General features: G+C 43.6%; 1 protein-coding gene across 3 annotated transcripts in view; it reads left to right on the top strand.

Moving 5' to 3' along the window:
- The window catches only part of slit2 (slit homolog 2 (Drosophila)), an 850,855-nt gene that overhangs the window by 393,168 nt on the left and 437,631 nt on the right, over window positions 1-20,056 (top strand). For all 3 annotated transcript variants that reach the window (XM_070870756.1, XM_070870755.1, XM_070870754.1), the window contains exons 10-13: window positions 579-650; window positions 4,131-4,202; window positions 9,498-9,569; window positions 17,667-17,810. In XM_070870756.1, the coding sequence (XP_070726857.1) occupies window positions 579-650; window positions 4,131-4,202; window positions 9,498-9,569; window positions 17,667-17,810 (360 nt within the window). The remainder of the gene's footprint in view (window positions 1-578; window positions 651-4,130; window positions 4,203-9,497; window positions 9,570-17,666; window positions 17,811-20,056) is intronic.

Here is a 20,056-nt window from a genome sequence, read left to right as displayed (position 1 = left end):
GGTCCATGCAGCAGAGCTGGTCTCCAGTCGTCCTGGTTAATCCTTGCCACTGGACCAAGTCCTAGCTCTGTCAAGCCTGTGTGGTGGCTGGGGTGCAACGGCCACGCACAGGCATCTTCCACCCTTCAGGATGTAGTTCGAGATCCGGAATATCATTGAAACACCTGTGAACTCATCTGTTTTCGGCGTGGAAGCAAGTCATCCTCGTTTTGAGGGACTGTCTGTGATGATGATATCACTTAGTTATGTCGCTGTAACAAAAAATAGCCTTCTCTCAATAAGCAAGAAGCAACTGGTACTACTACACGACTTTGATTAAGTTTTAATTTTTAGAGGAAAGGAAACTATATTTCATACACAACATGGCACTTAATCCCTGCAGCTCAAATAGACAAATTTTTTCTGGACAAAGGGTGACGGTGATTGGTGTTTGGCGATTCACAGTAATGTTAACAGGAGTACAAGTAATGCAGCCTGAGTAAACGTGAATGTTGACAAGAGGCTGAGTGTGGACCACCACTGCTGTGTGTTTTACTGAAGGAATGTACTTTCAATAGCAAATTATGTTTTCTCCACAGACGTCTGGAGCAAAACTCAATCAAATCCATCCCCCCTGGAGCCTTCTCACCCTACAAGAGGCTGCGAAGAATGTAAGTGGAAGAAAAAGTATTCCAAATCTTGAGAAGATTATTCAGTGTGTGTCCCATAAGTAAAGCCGAATGTTTAACAAATTGTAGACAGTAATGGCTTACTGGTCCAATCTGATTTACAGCTGAAATCTGAGCATGTTTTTTTCAATTTTAAAAGTCTTTTGTGTGTTTCCTTCATAAAAATAAACGATGGAATTGGAATCCTTCAATATTTTCCCAGAGACCTCCCATCCTTTATATATCCCCTCCTCTCCCGATGGTGTGAACTCATGCTCTGGTATGGTTCCATAGATGCCAGCAACCCTGTGGTCACTCACTCCAGTGGCTATTCTGCACATGAGCCTAAACAGAGGGGAGGATTTTAACACCCCCCAGGATGGGCGGGGGAGGGTTAAAATTTCAAAAACTGGAAACTCAACTTGAACCCGCCTCCAACGGCCTCCAACTTCCAGTTGGGGGGAAGGCAACTAACATGCTCTCTAGAGGCGGGTCAGTCATTTAAATATGATGGTGAAGCTCATGCATCAAATTTTATCTGACTTTTACATTTAACTGCTGCGGACTGGGTTTCCCAGGCTCAGAAAACACGGCAGCTGAACGGTGGTGAGAATGGCCGAATGCAGCAGGGAGATGCCTTTCCAGAACTGCTTGTAGGACAGGATGAGCAGGCATGCTTCCCCCTGTTCGCTCGAGCCAACCTGCTTCCCTTCCCACAAAAGGCCTCCGCCCCCCGCAATCTGATCTTCCCCCAACATACCAGCCACGATCTCCTCACGACATTCCATCCACGATCTCCTCCCGACATTACATCCATGATCTCCTCCCGACATTCCATCCACGATCTCCTCCCGACATTCCATCCATGCTTTCCTCCCGATATTCCATCCACGATCTCCCGACATTCCATCCACAATCTCCTCCCGACATTCCATCCACAATCTGCTCCTGAAATTCCATCCACAATCTCCTCCCAATATTCCATCCACGATTTCCTGCAACGAGATGGGTGTCATGGTTCATCAGTCACTGAAAGTGGGCATGCAAGCACAGCAGGTGGTGAAGAAGGCAAATGGTATGTTGGCCTTCATAGCTAGGAGATTTGAATATAGGAGCAGGGAGGTCTTACTGCAGTTGTACAGGGCCTTAGTGAGGCCTCACCTGGAATATTGTGTTCAGTTTTGGTCTCCTAATCTGAGGAAGGACATTCTTGCTATTGAGGGAGTGCAGCGAAGGTTCACCAGACTGATTCCAGGGATGGCTGGACTGACATATGAGGAGAGACTGGATCAACTGGGCCTTTATTCACTGGAATTTAGAAGAATGAGAGGGGATCTCATAGAAACGTATAAGATTCTGACGGGATCGGACAGGTTAGATGCGGGAAGAATGTTCCTGATGTTGGGGAAGTCCAGAACCAGGGGACATAGTCTTAGGATAAGGGGTAGACCATTTAGGACTGAGATGAGGAGAAACTTCTTCACTCAGAGAGTTGTTAACCTGTGGAATTCCCTGCCGCAGAGAGTTGTTGATGCCAGTTCATTGGATATATTCAAGAGGGAGTTAGATATGGCCCTTACGGCTAAGGGAATCAAGGGGTATGGAGTGAAAGCTGGAAAGGGGTACTGAAGGAATGATCAGCCATGATCTTATTGAATGGCGGTGCAGGCTCAAAGGGCCGAATGGCCTACTTCTACACTATTTTCTTTGTTTCTATGTTTCCTCCTGACATTCCATCCACGATCTCCTCCCGACATTCCATCCACGATTTGCTCCTGACTTTCCATCCACGATCTCCTCCTGACATTCCATCCACGATCTCCTCCCGACATTCCATTCACGATCTCTCCATGGCCTTCCATTCACAATCTCCCCTTGACCTTACATCCACGATGTCCCCCCGGACCTTCATCCACGATGTCCCTCCAACCGTATATCCACGATCTCTCCCTGACCTGACATCCACAATGTTTCCCCTGCATTTCTGGGATTCCCACCCCCTCCAACCTCCCCCCAATTCTATGCTCACCCACCATCACAGACATTCACCAGCAGGAGTCACAGATCAGGAGCAAGCAAACATTCCCTCCCTAGCCCAGTGAAACTGAATCCTTTTGTAACATACCTACTGTACCCTAACTGAGATCTATTAGCTCAGAATCTGGGACCAAATTGGTCTATATGGCTCAACATGAACATCATGGGGTGCAGTTACTTTTTCCCATATACTTCTTGGGGTAATCTTGACTTTGTGTGATAGTGTGAAACAGGTGATAACGAATTGACAGCCCACTTTACCTCTCTCCTGATTTTTAATTCTATCGAAGTCGCTGATTCAAGTCCGGCTCCCGCCCAAACTGGAACACCATCGCAAAAAGTCAAGATCTATCCCTAAAGACAAAACATCATGTTGCTATTAACCAAATCATATAGCTCACATAAATGGAATATCCAATAAGCAATTGCTTTCATTAAAGTGATTGTAGAAATATAATTATTGTCATTAATATGCCTAAGGATTTATTTTTAGCTGAATTTGTTTTTATAACCTATATTCAGTCTTGCAAACTGCCATAAAAACAATAATTTTTGAGATGGAAAATTATTACAGTTATGCTTTTTAATGAAACATTTTATTTTTCATTAATTTTGATATAATGGAATCCCTTTCATTTGAGGCAAGCTGCACAAGATTTTGAAAGGAAATGGTGACAATATATTATTAGCGGAATAGTGGTTTCCTCCAAATGCTTCGCAGACCTCAGCAGAGCCCACTACCAGTCGCAAACCAGCAGCAACCGAAAAACAGCAGCTTTCAAAATGACGATAAGATTGCCTAATAGTACATATTAGGTATCACTGCACAGAATAGAACCACAGCCTCACAAAATGGAATGATCTGTCCTTATTTATAAATACAGGATTTTGTAGTTCAAAAAATGGGGGTAATTTATAGTTTACGGTGCTTCACCTGCTGAGGGTGGTTTTCAGAAACTCCAGCGCACATTAAAATAATGGTAGAAAATTTGTGTACAATAAACTCCAGAATTTTCGATTTGAACTATTGACATGCAAGGCACATGTCGCGATAACAAAGATAAGAAAAATCACTCCATATATGCTGCCTAAATATTCATTATTCCCAACATACAGAAGCAGCAACTAAAAGTTTACTTCAAGCAAATAGCTACTTGTGTTGGAAGCTATTAATAATGTAATGCACTAATCATGATCCTGCGCAGGTTTTAGCATTGAGGTAGATTGCCTGAAATATATAGGGCATTCAAAGGAGAAAACGGTCAAATATGAGGAACAGATATCAATCATATGTGGTGCCAAAGTGAAAACTCTGTTGCGTACTTGTGAGCCAGTTGTGAGCATTTGAAGACAACAGTCACTGATGTGATCAATAGGTCTGCAGCACCTTCTTAAGATGGCAGTCACTATTTGATTAACCTTTTAAGGTACTGTTTTTCTTTTCAGAGACCTGAGCAACAACCATATCTCTGAAATTGCACCAGATGCTTTCCAGGGACTGAGGTCACTTAACTCTCTGTAAGTTTCTTGGAAATGTTCAGATTGTCTAAGCTTGTTTGTTTTGAGTGTAACTCAGTCTCCTCATTACATGCTAACCTTTTTTTAAGTTTGCCAATCATGTGTTTCTAAATTACCATGCTGTTGTAACTTAATATTTGTGCTAATTACAGACACTAAATGATATACGAGTTGAACAAGCAATTACACTAAAATGGGAATTTTAATTTAAAATACAATTTTTTGTTCTCCATTTAGCCCTATCCAAACTTATTTGACACAAAGTTTTGAGCACAGCACATATATAGGTCTTCAAAAATCAAAGACAGAGTGGCAGTTTGGATTCATGGAAGCGTGTGAAAGCAGGCAGGCCCAAATTCCACTGCACACTTTCATGTTTCGCTAGGACATGAGAGGAGTATTGCTCATCGCACGTTTGGGTAAACCAAAAGGGATTTTCCTACAGCGGTTGGAAGCTTCCAGAAATAACTTCAGCATCATCGTAGCCACACTGCCTAAGTGAAGCTGGCGCCTGAGGCTTGGGGGAATTTTACACAGGCCGACATGAAAGGAAACTGGTGGTAGGCCAAGTTAGCAAGGGTTTTATTTTTGTTCTGTCGTTTTTATTTTTCCCTCTGTTTCCCTTTCTTTCGCCCCTCCCCTTACCAAGCGATTATGGACCATTAATCTTTCCCCAGGCCTATGCTGATGCTGCTCCCTGTAATGTTGACAATGGCAAAGCATACTGTGCCCACTAGGATCAGCAGATTCCAATTTTCTGTTATATGACATGCCATTTAGGAAATTTCAATCTGCTGATTTGAATGTTAATGTGTACAAATGGACTGCTAGCCACCAAGTTCCTGAGCTTGCCTGAACAAGACAAAGACAATCATCTCAGACTGGGGTGGGAGTGTGATATCTCAAATTTTAACATCGAGGGAGTCATTGCTTCCCTTATGTCAACTGCCTTGCAGAGCTGTACGAGAAGAGATCTGTCCCATGGCCTCTTGCCAAAAATTGTTGCAAGGTGGGAAGGAGACAAAGAAAGGAAAACTTTATGCATTGAGGGGATCTAGAAGGATGTAAAATGGATGGAGACAGAGCAAGAGGGGAGACAGGCTGAGCACAAAAGACAGAGAGAAATCGATAAAACAGGACCAGAAAATAAATGAACAGAGCCATACCATGTGAAGGCAAATTATCCAAACAAAAATGAGCAGGCTGACCCGATGGCAGTGACTGATCTGACTGCACTTGTGCAGTGTGCCTTGGTTCTGTTCCCCCAGTCTTTCGCTCTCCATTGTCCATGTGCTTTGCACTGGTTAATCACACCTGCCGATGAGTGGTCCATTCGACTTTCCTTCCACTTTTTCTTTCACTTCCCACGGGAAAGTGCCTGACCTCCGCCTGCCACCTCCCTGAGTGAGTACAGCTAAGACCAAGAAGTTATTGCGTGGCATATTGCAAGCACAATCCCATATCCTGGCTCTGCATTGCACAACATGTTGCAGGTCCAAGTGAATAACAATCCTCGGTGTTTGCGTATTTGGCTGCAAGCCAGGAAGTTCATCCCAATACTTACTTTTTCAAGCCATTTTTTGATCTTCTTAAAAAAATCAGTTGAAGTTTTTTCTTTAATTTATGGAACACTGTTAATAATTGTATTGCCCATTCATTTATACACAGGCGATGTCTTTGAGCTGAGAGCTCAATTCTAAAAGTGTCTGTGCCTGTGGCAGGATTCTCAGAAGCAGGTCTCATGGATACATGATAATATAAATTACCACAGTAAAATAAACAGCTTGGTGATTAAACCTGTTTGACTTGTAAATACTGATAAAACCAGTAAAAAAAAACAACCATAGGTAATCAATTAAGGGCTTCTCTAAACTCCAAGTGATGGAGCCAGGAAAACCACAGGGAATTTGTCCACAATGTGCTGGTAAATTCCTTATTGCAGATGTCTAAAGATAATTATTTCAAGTCCTTGCAGTGGTAAGACGATGCACTACCTTGCTTGCACTGATTTTGTATTGCAGCCTAATGTACCTTACAACAAAAATGGGATCCTGATGAGCTCATGTCTTTGTGCAATGAGCAAGTATCTGACCCTGCAACTTCCTTGTCAGTGTGCTGACGCAGCCTGCTATCTTCATGTGGTGACTCCTTTCCCGAATTTCTTGGTTTTCACAGAACTGTGACAGGCGTAGAATTTTTGTCCTGTGTCAAATAGAGCAAAGTTCAGTATTATTTCTTTCCACATGACTTTAAATAGACAGAGTAGTGTGGCCTAAAAAATTGCTGTCAGTTAGATGTATCTTGAATGGGGTTACCTGTGCCTTTGTGTCGGGGGGAGTGTTGCAACCTGTTGTGATGCATCCACCTTTTCAAAGGAAGTCGAGTTGCCTGCTCTGGCTGTCCCTGCCACTACTCAGAAACTAATTCTGTCTGGTTTGTTTGGTGGCTTTGCAATTCCGCATTAGAATGCTAAAATAGATGAGTTTATAGACTCTTGGAATTGGATAAATTCACTGAACTGGATATTCTCCCTCCAGTCTAGTAAAATCATATGGTATGATGGCGGTAAATCGGGCAGGGAGATCTACCACCACCTCGCTCCCTCTACCAGCGCTGTTCTCATTTTTACTCCCCCTATACCTTCACCATCCACCCCCTCCCCCCACCATCCCCACCCCGTTGTAAATGAAGTTGAGCATGCAAGGACCAAAAGTGGTTCGGGACTGTAACCAGACAAAGCAATGATTTTGTCAAATAGGGGCTCCATCTGTATCACGTACAATACACAATACACAATGCTGCATTGCTTTCTTTTCCGTATAGTACCTGGAATATTTCCAGGAAGTCGCCCAGTTTCAATGCTACCCATCGCTATCCCACACTGCTTTGAACCCTGTTCTGCCTGACCAGCACCGTTCAACCGCTTTCATCACCGATATGCAGACCTACCGTAGGCCATTGAGAGCCCTGGCTCAATTTTAGTGGGGTTTAAAGGCTGGAAGCTGCACAATAGGTCAAAAATACATTGATTCAAATGATATATGGTTTTGATATTAAAAAGCACAAAATGTTTAGTTACCACATTTTTAAATTACGTTGGGGCTTTAGTGCAATCAATTGAAAATTATTTTTGTAGACATCACTGATGAAATTGCATTAATGAGGCAAGATTGAAGCGGATGTGGTTTGCATGCCGACATCTCCTTCAGCAGAGTCTCGCAGGGACTGCAAACAGCCACTTTGATGTTCTGTGAAAGTTAATGTCATTGACACACACACAAAAAGCAAACTGTAAACCCTGGAGACCTAGTGCTGCCTTTAGTATTTATTTTTGTTCATTATCCATTGCCTGTAATCTGTGGCCGTATTCCTAACACATAGCTGACAAACTCTGCAAACTACTGTTTGTTTATCAAAAAACAAGGGCCAACGTCTTTTTTGTGTGTAATGGTCCATCGTCTCTGAAGTAACAGCTTGCTGCCTGACCTTAGGGAAGCGACATCCTCCTTTGCAAACTAATGGTAATATCGCAAATCTAATCTTTGAAGCCACTCCAACCATTTTAGAATGCTTTCTATTAAGAGACAAGATTGTTTTTATTGATTTGCCAGTATTTTTTGAAAGGTTACTTAGCATAGTTAGGGTTCACTTCTATTGACAGTCGACTGGGTTGTGATTAGTGGGGGCAATTTATAGGGGGCCCTTTTTTCAGGTGTCTAATTGATCTCTCCCTCCTATTTTAATCAGTTTTGCTCAATGGAGAGAGTTTGGGATAATTTTACTTCCCTCGGATCATCTCAGTGAATAGGCTGCAGCTAAATTTGGATAATTAAAATAGACTGGAACAAGTAGGAGAAATTGTGCTGTATTGTGTGACACTGCAGTTTAGATTGTATACCAGACTTATAGAACACTGCAGTTCAGGCCAGAGCTTTTGTTTTTGTGAGCCGCATACGTGGGTAGTATGGAGCTTTGGGAGCCATATATAAAGTTCAAATTCATGGTCTGTTTAATTTGTCTCAGGTTGCTCATATGAGCAGATTGTGGTATTTCAATTTGCCTACCGATAAAGTAATAGCACTAAAAGCCACCTTTTCCAAACCACTCGACCCACAAAATTCAAACATAATGTCATCACATGTAGTTTTCATGACACTAAAAAATTACTGATAGTAATATTTGAAATTGAATCTGAAAGTCAAGCTGAAATGAAGTATAACATATAGAAGCTGTTTTAAACTTCAGAACAAAGCCACAGTTAGGGACGGTAACCAGACAATGCAATGATTATTACAAACAGGGACTCCCTGTGCATTACATACAATACCCAACTCTCCATTGCTTTCTTTTCAGTACAGTACCTGGAACACTTACAGAAAGTTGACAAGTTTCAATGCTACCCATCGCTATCCCACACTCCTTTGAACCCTTTTCTGCGTGACAGGCAGCGTTCAGCCGAAGGGCCACTATTGCAAACTTGCAAGGAACCAACAAATAAGAATTTTGAGGACAATTAAGAATGCCCCTGTCTGTCAAATAACACTGCAAGTTTCAGTTTTTAAGAGAGTCTGTCAGATAATACTGCAATTTGGGCTATGTGAGAGAGACTTTGTAGTTATAGCATGTTTTAAAGTTTCCAGTCCAGTTCACATTTACACACAGATCTCTCTTTAAACTTGACCCCGTTCTTTGATTCAATGCAGTAACCATGACCACTGTATTACTGGTTACAGTAGTGTAGTAGTTATGTTACTGAAATAATAATCAAAAGGCCTAGACTAATAATCCAGAGACCGTGAGCACAAATCCCACCATGGCAGTTTTCAAAATTTGAATTTGGTTTAAAAAAAATTGGAAATAAAGAAAAATTGATATCAGTAAAACTGGTTCGCTCCTTTAGGGAAGGAAACTTGCTGTCCTTACCCAGTCTAACCTCTATGTGACTCCAGTCTCACCCCAGCCCAGCAAGCCACTCAGTTCCCTCAGACCACTACAGATATAGACTGCAGCAGTTCAAGAAGAAGGTCCACCAACACTTCTCAAGACAACTAGCGATGAAGAATAAATGCCATCCTTGCCAGTGAAGCCCACATCCTAAAAATATATATTTTTGAAATATAGTAAATTAATTTAAATAATGGTATGATAGTTTCCTGATTCAGGATTATATACATCACCACAAATATTTTAAAGAGAATAAATTCTTGAAAGTGTTTGTATGGTGTGGAAAATAAGTTGAGAATGTCTGTCATTCTTTCTTTATAGTATTTGACTGTCACTGTTCTTTTTCCACAGTGTGTTGTATGGAAATAAAATCACGGAACTGCCAAAAGGCCTTTTTGAGGGACTCTTTTCTCTGCAGTTACTGTAAGTATGCTTAGCCAGTTCCTGTATAACAGATGGGGGAAAAAAAACACAAGGCACTTGATGCTAGTTACATTTCTACAATCTTGAAACAAGTAATAATTTTAACTACCCTGCCTGGTGGAAACCAGGGGCAGAGGACAGTTACAATGGAACAGGGACGTTAACCTGCTCTTTTTCCCACCCAATCAAGCCAACTGCAATTTTTAATTGCAGGCAGCAAGGATATCCACCTTAAGCCGGCGGGGTCCTCTTTCAATGTGCAGGGGTCAGGCTCCTGTAATGTCAGCAGGGCCTGATCTGCCATTTTAAACTGAGGCCTGAGCAGGATAGCCAGACAAAACCTGCCGGGAACACCAGCTGGGATCAAAAGAAGGCCCAGCAAAGTAAGTTTTTAATTTTTGATTTAATTTCCTTGTGGGCCAGGAGGAGCACTCCACAAGGAAACCTTATGCCTCCCCTGTCCTGGGCTTCCTCCTCCCTCTCTCAACCAGGATTCCCCTTCCAGTGAACTTACCTTGCGCTGGGGACCGCATCCCTGTGTCCCCGGCGGGGCCTCCTGCCACCCAATTTTAACGACTGGTCAACCGCTTCCCACTGACTTCCTGGCCACTTTGAATGGAAAGATGGCAAGCAGCATGCTAATGAGGCCGTGGCGTTAAAAAGTTGGTGGAGTCTCCCTGCAGCCAATCCTGGATGGGCACACTGCTCACTTTACCACATTCCTGCCCAGGAGTTAACATTGAGCCCGATGCGTTAGTTGTCTTTTGGAATTCAACATAATTCTTTACACACACTGCACAAATGAGTTTCTGTGGTTTTAATCACGAAGGGAAGAATTGTTTCTCAGCTTCAGTATTATGCTACAGGCCCTGTAGAGGAGATAGTACAGCACTCATAATATCATTAGAAACACTTCAGAATTAGAGGAGAACAGCTGGTCCTGGATAGAACATATGGGAGTCTCTCTTGTCATGTAGAACACAGTCCAGATTTGATCGGTGCTGTGCCGGGCAAGAACATTCAATCTCAGAGTAAGTTCCATAAGTATTAACTGCTCCCGTCAAGCTGCAGATCCTGGGCGTATGCTTCATCTTCCATGGGGCACAGGATAAAATCAGCTCAATATTTAAAGGGATGAGTATCCGAATTGTAAAAAAAAGTCACATTTTTGCTACGGTTGCTATTTGTGGAATGTGCTGAGGTGATTAATTTTGTCCGGTAAATCTTTTTGCCACAAATTGGTCAAATAACGGTGTTGTTAGAAAATGTATTCCTGCCATCTCTAAACTCAAAGTGGTCAAAATTGCCCCTTTTTGTGACCAGTTAGCGCCTCCAGGGGGATGCAAACGGGTCGCGAAACACTTTCGCTCAGGGAGAGGGGCGGGGGGCTACCAGCTCCCACACAATTGCATGGGAGTTAGCGGAGGCGCTGCCATAGTAGCACCGCGCCCCACCGGTAGCATCCAAGGTTGCCGCGCAACCATCGATGATGTCATCGCTGTGTGCGGCAACCTCTTAGCACCACGTGCTGACCCCTTTCCGCCCCACGGCGGATATTGCCCGACGCCCCACGAGGTTGCCGCAAGCGGTGTCAGCTCCACTTCCTCTGCGGGGCGCAATTTTGCCGGGGCGGGACTTCAGCCCGGGCGCAGGAAGTCCCACCCCGAATCAGTTACCACCTCCAATCGGGGTGCTGGGTAATTTTCCCTCCTAATTTTCCTCACTTGTGTGTGTATATGTTGTGCCGGGGGGAGGGTGGGGGAAGGGGAGACTCTGCTGTGCTGTATACTGATGGCTCCTTTTGTGTATGATGTTGTTTTATTTAATCTACAATATATCAGTCAAAAAGTAGGAAAAAGTGATTTTGTGCAAACCAAGGGATCTTATGTTAAATGTTTGAGCACATGATGTTCAAGGCTCCTATTGTAAGGCTCAGCTAAAGTTCAAATGCAACATATTTTGACCTGAGCAAGAGAGAGGGACAAAACCCAACCAAAAGCTCCAATTTTAAGCCCCCTCGCTCCACAGGAATTGAGCGGGCATGGGGCGGTTGGCGTTAAAATCGGGGCAGCATTCTTAGCTCTGTGTTCATGCCGCACTCCTACCTGCTGCCATTTTAACTCCCGGGTTTCAAGAGGTGTTAGAGGTGATTGCCATGGGCAAGCAAGGACCTCAAATATGCAAAAGTCAGGGGAGGCAGTTAGGACCCCAACGCCATTTTAACTCGGGATCGCGTGAGTCGTGCCAGAGCTGCTGGTGAAAGCTGCCGGAAAGCAGGAGTGGGTCTGAAATAGGCCCAAAAATGTTAGTAAAGCTATTTTATTTTTGGTTTCCTTGTGAGCTGGGATGAGCAGGATTTCTCCTCCAGACCCCACAGGGGAACCATGGGCCTCCTCCTCCCCGGGCTTCCCTTCTCTTCCCTCAACTGCGTTTCAGGCGGTTCAGGCAGTAGTCTGACTTGAAACATTGAAATAAGGCTCGGAAAATAAAATGGGCCAGACATCACACCACGGCTGCCTTGGGCGTTTCCCCCTCATCTGGCCTCCGCACGCTGAATTTGCCCTGAGTTAAAATCGGGCCCAATTTGCTTGCCCCTTCAAGATGCAAGTCCATTTAGCGAATATGGTCTTTCATGTCAGTCAATTTTTTTTTAGAAACTGTAGTGCACAAAGCTGCTTAATTGTAGGTCCAAGTGACATTTTATTTCTTAACAAAGCAATGAAGTTTGTGCAGGCTTGTTGACTGCAGAATAAGTAAAATAAACACAGAACATTAGGATGAGCATTTGCCGAATTCAGGCTTGGAATTTGGACTGCCGGAAATGTACTCTTTAACCAAAAGGCCTCTAACGGCTTGGTCTAAGATGCTGCAGAATAAAGGGTGTATCCTGTAGAGAATGTTGGTCAGGGGTCAAAGCACTTTTATTTCCAGTAAGTTTGTACAGTACCACAAAGCAAGCGTGGAGAATTTGAGGAATCTAGTTTCTCAATCCCCGCCAGTGATCCTTTTGTGGAAGCTGTCATATTTGTTGACCCTGGCACCATTGGATGTCTTAGTTTCAGCTCTGCGATGTGTGAAAGAATTTGATATGTTTATCACACACTGTCAAAGCAAGCAGCAGGAATGAAGATGCACCGTTGCCAGGCCTGGCTGAAGAGAAAACGGATGCATTTAGCTACAGTAAACTGCAGTAGTGTTCCAGCGCAGATTATATGAGAATGACAGGGCACTCTGCTTGCACAGAGTTTTGAGCTCAGAAAATACTGTTCATCCGGTTGATTAAAAGCCTTTAATGCCAGGGCTCTGATTAGGTGGGCACCCTGCGCGTGAATATGGGAGGTCAGTGATTTGTGATGGTGATATGCATTTCTACCCACAGGGGAATCTGTTTTCCCATTCAATTTCACCTTTAGCTGGAAGTGTGGATCATTGCAAGCTATGATCTCGATTTTCCGCACAGTGATTAGCCAATAGTAGGTGTGCTTGTAACACGGTGAGCTGACTGACTGTGCCACTGAGATGGAATGCCATTGTGCATTTAAGTGCTTGATCTAGCAGCACAGCTGAGAATCCTCTACTCAATGAACATTTTACTAGAAGGCAGGCAGAGATCTCTGGCAAATTCTGCTTGACTCAATTTGCAGGACGACGTGTTACAAACTTGAACCAGCTGTTGGCTAGTCTAATGAATGGAATGCCTTGACTAGGCGGAGGACTCACAAAAGAGGTAGCCCAATCTCCTGCAGACACACTGTCAGACAAAAATAATGGGATATTGATGGTAATAAGAGAGCAGTGGGGCAGCATAGGTTGTCTCTCAGCTTGTGAAGGAGGCCCTGTAGCAGTGCCTTGCTGGTGGGATGGAGGCAAAGACTTTGGGGACAGAAATAAGTGGGCAGAAATTGAGTTTGAAATGTTCTGAAAGATGGATACTCTGTTTAAAGTATTTTGAGTGTAGTTAACAGAGGGGTATGGTGATTAGTGCTGATTGATGCATTTTAAACCTAGACTGTAACCAACAAAAGTGAATTTTGCTCTCAAGTATCGAAACAATAGTGAAACCAGGAAAATGTCACACCAATAGGGCACCTCTCAAACTACAACACCCGAGGAGCTGAAAAATTGGAATTGACACAGGTGTAATGTACCAAGGATTTATTACAGATGTGGTTGCTATATTAGTACAATCGTCTCCCACAAAGATATGCCAAACAAGCCTTCCAACCACAGAAGAATGTATCATCCTTCAGTCCGCTAGTCCGTGCAAGCAGACACTGCTATTTGCTTTTGTTCTATTTCATAATAAGAGCGTGAGCACAATGTCGTTCCAAAGCCATTCTCTTGGAATGTGTCATGTGCAATGAACTATCTGTGGTTTGGCTGATGTTTGGGAGTGACGTTCCAACTACTGGAAGTCTGTCACTGGTAAGTGCAAGAGTGTGGAATAAAGTTTAGCAAAAGACTGGTTTCCGGTGACACTACATTCATTGCAGTTATCAGACATGATCTGCGATGAGCTTGTATTACCTGGAGATTATGAATAAGAGCACATTCTCTCAGAAAGTGCTACAGGAAAGAAACTGCGGCCAGGGCCTTGTTTTAAAGAGATTTAATATTCTACAGAAGTCTTTCACTTGTATTCTGTAGATAGCAATCCTAGTTCTCATACAGAATAGGGGAAAAGGGGGGGGAAATGAAACCCCTACTGGTATATGCTAGAGGATATCTGATTTCCAAATCCTTCCAGATACAGGAGGTTTTCTAAGACATTGGGCTGGATTTTACGAACCTTGGTTGGTCTGTAGCGGGCAACATCGGCAGCAGGTCCCAACCCCGCTGCTGGCTACATCCTGGCCTCCGCAATTATTTTCCCCTGATTATTAAGTCTGCCCAGCACTTTTCCCGGCCAATTAAAGGAAGCGGGTCTGGTGACGTCATTTGTTCGCCAATTTTCTACAGCATTGAGGTGCTGCAAAGACTGAGAAGCACTGCACAGAGGTGCAGGCTGCACCCAGGCTCTCCCATGGCAGCATATTGAGGGGTTCACAGCACACAGGAAAACCCTCTTCCCTTCCCAAGGGTGGAAGAGACATCCCTAGATGATCAATGCAGCCTGGTTGCACATTGGAGGGCACAAGTAGGGATATGGTCAGGAGTTAGATGTAGTCCTTACTACTAGGGGGATCAAGAGGTATGGCAAGAAAGCAGGAATGGGGTACTGAAGTTGCATGTTCAGCCATGAATTCATTGAATGGCGGTGCAGGCTCAAAGGGCCGAATGGCCTACTCCTGCACCTATTTTCTATGTCTAGGACCTGGGTGCAGTGTCGCAAACGTTTCGATGATCTCATTAGATCACAAACTGTTAGTACAAAGCCTCACTTAACCTCATCCTGCTGTGCCTCTCATCACATCCCCATCACTCTGCCTTCCCAACCCTTCTCCTGCACATCCTTACATCAATTTACCTTGCCCCTCCACCCTTCTCTCCCTATCTACATTATCACATTCCCATCTCACTAGCCACCCCTCCCACTCACCCTCATCCAAGTCCAATCATACCAACTATTAAAACACAAGGCACTTGGGTGTTTTATGCGGTGTTCATGTAAAGCTTCTGTTAATGTGGTGTTCAACATTGAAACCTTTATTTTTAACACTTTGCGCTCTTGGACAGATTTGTGTGTATCTTTGGAAGTGGCTTAGTGAGTTGCAGTGAATGGTGAGACCTAACGGTACCCACTGCAATGGTGATGAGTGTGAAAGGAATGGCTTGGGCAGTGTAAGAATGCTTTATGGTGCTGGTATGTGGTGGTGCCAACCTGGTGCATCATGTGGTAACCAGGGTATACAGCTACAAGTGAAGTAAATCTGGCCATGGTGAGGCCATCCCTCACCTGGGTAGCAATGTGGTCGGGTGCTGCTGCCCTGTGTCCTGTGCAGCATCAGTTGATTGCAGAGAAGGTTGATGTTGTTGTTGGTGCTGCTGGTGTGCCTGTTGCTGCTGGTGTTGGGGCTGATCCTGGTGGGGTTCTGAGGACCAAGATGAGAGCGTTTCAAGGGCACTCATGCTGATGGAATAGATGGCAGGTGAAGTAGAGATGACAGAAACGATCTCTCAGTGGTGGGAAAGGTAATGAGGTCAGACTAAAGATGGAGACTTGTGTAAAGACTTGCAGCATCCTGAATCTGTAGTGGAAATGTAGTTTGGAGAAACTAGTGGTTAAAAGAATATTTCTCAGTCAGCTTGGAGCTTTGATTTGACATTTGAAGCTGTCAAGTCATCATCTTATTCAATGGCCAGAGACGAGATCTAGGCACAGCGGGAAACCGGTGAGCGACCTGTCAAATCCAAAAGGCTGGGAAAAAAACATTGATAAGTGGCTGTAAACAAGCCACTAATGATTTTAACTGCCTCCCCCGCCGCAGCGTGTCGGGTCTGCTCAGCGCTGACAGACCCGAGATTTGGTAAAGGCACTTGGCGACTGCTTTACAGCAAGGTCCCACTCCTCTAGGGAAAAAAACACTTTCCCAACCGACCCTCAAAATCCAGCCCATTGTGTAGGTTTTTTTGGTGAGGAAATGGGAGTTTTGTATTGAGATTCTGTAACCTGGAATTCGTAAAATAACTGACAGACTTGTTAAATCATAGGAGGAAACATATAAATAGTGTTTGTTTAATTGATAATTTGCATACTTTATATTTGCGTTAACCTTTATTTGTCACGTTAATTAAACTTTGGTTATTGAGAGCATTTTTGAGACCAGCTGCAGAATGTACTGATATTGAGCTTTAATTGGTTTTACCTGCACAAGTAAGTTGGAAAGGGGCTCCTCACATTGGGAAAGAGGAAACAGTAGGAAGAAGAATATCACTGTGGTTTATGTCGGTCAGTGTGAAAAGTCAGAGGAGTTTATCTGAAATGTTCAGTTTCATGCTGCAAACTTTCCATTTAAATCTCCAATGGACTTATTTTGAAATATAACTGTCAGGGGACAGAACCCCCCGTGTAAGTCTTCTTGGTTCCTTTTAGTCTGTAATTCACTACAGAAAACTACATTTTCTTTTGTACGATTCAGATCAGACAATAAAAAGTTTCAGGAAGGATCATCCAGGAAAACCCCAAAGCAGCAACATAGATTGAAACACAATGCATAACACCTGCTTTTGCTCAATAAAATCAGCATGATTTTTGAAACATTCTTTAACTAGGCTCTTAGAGGGCGGGCTTGTTGAAAGCAGTGTGCTCTTCTGTGAGAGAGCTTAAACTGTGACCCATTGGCCAGGCATAAAGCTACATGGAGAAAGAAGCAGACCTATCAAGTCTCACTTACTTTGTTTCAAAGGGGGAAATTTTAATACAACCTGCCCATCGGGAAACCGTTGGGATCAGATACAATGCTGGTCTTTCTTCCCACCTGTTTTCACTATCTATTGAAGTCAATGGATAGTAATATTTGCGGGTCGTAAAACCTGCTCTCCACTCATTCTCATCCGTTCCCGACGGGTGGATTAGGTTAAAATTACCTCCAAAATGTCACACATTTTAATGTAATACACTCCATAAATTGAATACTAATCCGTGCGGGTAATTTTGACTTTGTGCGATAGTATAAAATGGGCAATAGAGAGTCGACAGCCTGTTTTACATCTCTCCCCATTTTTATTTCCATTGAAGTCATGGGGAGAGATGTAAAACGGGCTGCCGATTCGCCATCGTCTGTTTTATACTATCACACAGTCAAAATCTACCCATGTATGATTAAATGAGTTTGGTATCTGTCTCACTTTTTATGATCATAAATGTCACCCACAACAATTCCCTGATGTCAACAGCTGGCATGTAAAAGCAAAAAAACAATTATGGAGAAACAAAGTCAGGTTTTAAGAATTCAAATGTCAAGACATTGAAATAACAGGAAATGAAAGTTAAACTGTACAGTAAAAACACTTACACATGTGAAACAATGGCTGTCTTCCAGCTGTTTGAAAGCTGTTGGGACCAGATGTTGCGACTTTTGTTCCGATTGGAATGGTTCATGTTCTATGCAGAAGGTGTTTATATATTTTACGTAATGTCCATTCTGTGTTTGACAGGTTGCTGAATGCCAATAAGATTAACTGCCTGCGAGTGGATGCTTTTCAAGATCTCCATAATCTAAACCTTCTCTCTCTATATGACAACAAGTTACAGACCATCGCCAAAGGGACTTTTGCTCCTCTGCGTGCTATCCAGACTTTGTATGTATTCCTGCATATTCTCAGCTGAATGGAAAACTCCTATCTTGTGGAAATGTGAAAATAATGCATGAAATGAATGATAATGAATGAATGAAAATGTTGGAGTCCATTATTAAAGAAGCAGTAGCATGACATTTGGAAAAGCAAAATTCGGTCAGGCAGAGTCAGCATGGATTTATGAAGGGGAAGTCATGTTTGATAAATTTGCTGGAGTTCTTCGAGGATGTAACGAACAGGGTGGATAAAGGGGAACCAATGGATGTGTATTTGGACTTCCAGAAGGCATTTGACAAGGTGCCACATAAAAGATTACTGCACAAGATAAAAGTTGATAGGATTGGGGGTAATATATTAGCATGGATAGAGGATTGGCTAACTAACAGAAAACAGGGAGTCGGGATAAATGGTTCATTCCCAGGTTGGCAATTAGTGGGGTGCTGCAGGGATTAGTGCTGGGACCCCAACTATTTACAATCTATATTAACGACTTGGAAGAAGGGACTGAGTGTAACGTAACCAAGTTTGCTGATGATACAAAGGTGGGAGGAAAAGCAATGTGTGAGGAGGACACAAAAAATCTGCAAAAGGACATAGACAGGCTAAGTGAGTGGACAAAAATTTGGCAGATGGAGTATAATGTTGGAAAGTGTGAGGTCATGCACTTTGCAGAAAAAAATCAAAGTGCAAGTTATTATTTAAAGGGAGAAAGATTACAAAGTGCCGCAGTACAGCGGGACCTGGGGGTACTTGTGCATGAAGCGCAAAAGGATAGCATGCAGTTACAGCAAGTGATCAGGAAGGCCAATGGTATCTTGGCCTTTATTACAAAGGGGATGGAGCATAAAAACAGGGAAGTCTTGCTACAGCTATATAAGGTATTTGTGAGGCCGCACCTGGAATACTGCTTGCAGTTTTGGTTTCCACATTTACGAAAGGATATACTTGCTTTGGAGGCAGTTCAGAGAAGGTTCACTTAATTGATTCTGGGGATGAGAGGGTTGACTTATTAGGAAAGGTTGAGTAGGTTGGGCCCCTACTCATTGGAGTTCAGAAGAATGAGAGGTGATCTTATTGAAACTTATAAGATAATGAGGGGGCTCGACAAGGTGGATGCAGAGAGGATATTTCCACTCATAGGGGAAACTAAAACTAGGGGATATAGCCTTAGAATAAGGGGCCGCCCATTTAAAACTGAGATAAGGAGAAATTATCTTCTCTCAGAGAGTTGTAAATCTATGGAATTCTCTGCCCCAGAGAGCTGTGGAGGCTGGGACATTGAATAAGTTTAAGACAGAAATAGACAGTTTCTTAAACGATAAGGGGATAAGGGGTTATGGGGAGCGGGCGTGGAAGTGGAGCTGAGTCCATGATCAGATCAGTCATGATCTTATTGAATGGCGGAGAAGGCTCAAGGGGCAAAATGGTACTCCTGTCCCTATTTCTTATGTTCTTATGTATGATAATTTTACTCTTTTTAAAAAATATTTGTAATTTTCTCCCCCATCTCTTAGTCTCCTCTGGGTATGCATTGTGTGCTGTCACGAGATCAGGCTTATGCATCCCCAGCTTCAGGTGACCCTCCATTCAGTTTACTTCATTGCCTGTGGGGAAGCAACTGATTATGGCATAGTTAACTGTGGATGCATACGTACATTCTGCCTCTCCACGGCATTGTCCATGGAGCACAAAGAAAATACACGGGGAGAAATTGTCCTGGATTGTTCCTCCCGTTAGCGCCTGCGGAGGGCAGTAACGGGACGCTAAGGGGTTACTGACCCAGTTACCGAATGGGTGCAGCAAATTCACCGACACCCGCAAACTTCCCTGGCAGTTTAGCGCTAGGGCTAACAGTTACCGCCTCGCTCTCTTGAGCCCCGTAGATCATGACGTCTTCCATTGTGCAGCGCCCTGTTAGCACCCTGCATGTGATATTCGGTCCCGCCTCTTGCAGCATCACCAGGCGGCAGCTGCGGGAGGCATTAGCACTTTGGCTGGCCACTTGGGGAGTGATATTTAACGGCAATGGTGGGTGGTCAGGTAGGCCAAAATGTAATAATCTTCTGTTATCTTTTGCATTTTTTTCGAACCCGCAATTCATCAGCTCTGCACTCTCGTAGAGTGCCTGGGGCTGTTATGCACGTAGCGCAGGTCCCGTGGCCCCACAGAGATAGGATAAAGTTTGAATCAAACCAACGTTGGACCTTCGTTTTAAGAGTGAGAAGGAGCTTTCCACGACGGCAGCACTG

This window comes from Pristiophorus japonicus, chromosome 2, assembly GCF_044704955.1.
Source record: "Pristiophorus japonicus isolate sPriJap1 chromosome 2, sPriJap1.hap1, whole genome shotgun sequence".
Taxonomy (NCBI): Eukaryota; Metazoa; Chordata; class Chondrichthyes; family Pristiophoridae; genus Pristiophorus; species Pristiophorus japonicus.
This window is presented reverse-complemented; position numbering and strand designations above follow the sequence as displayed.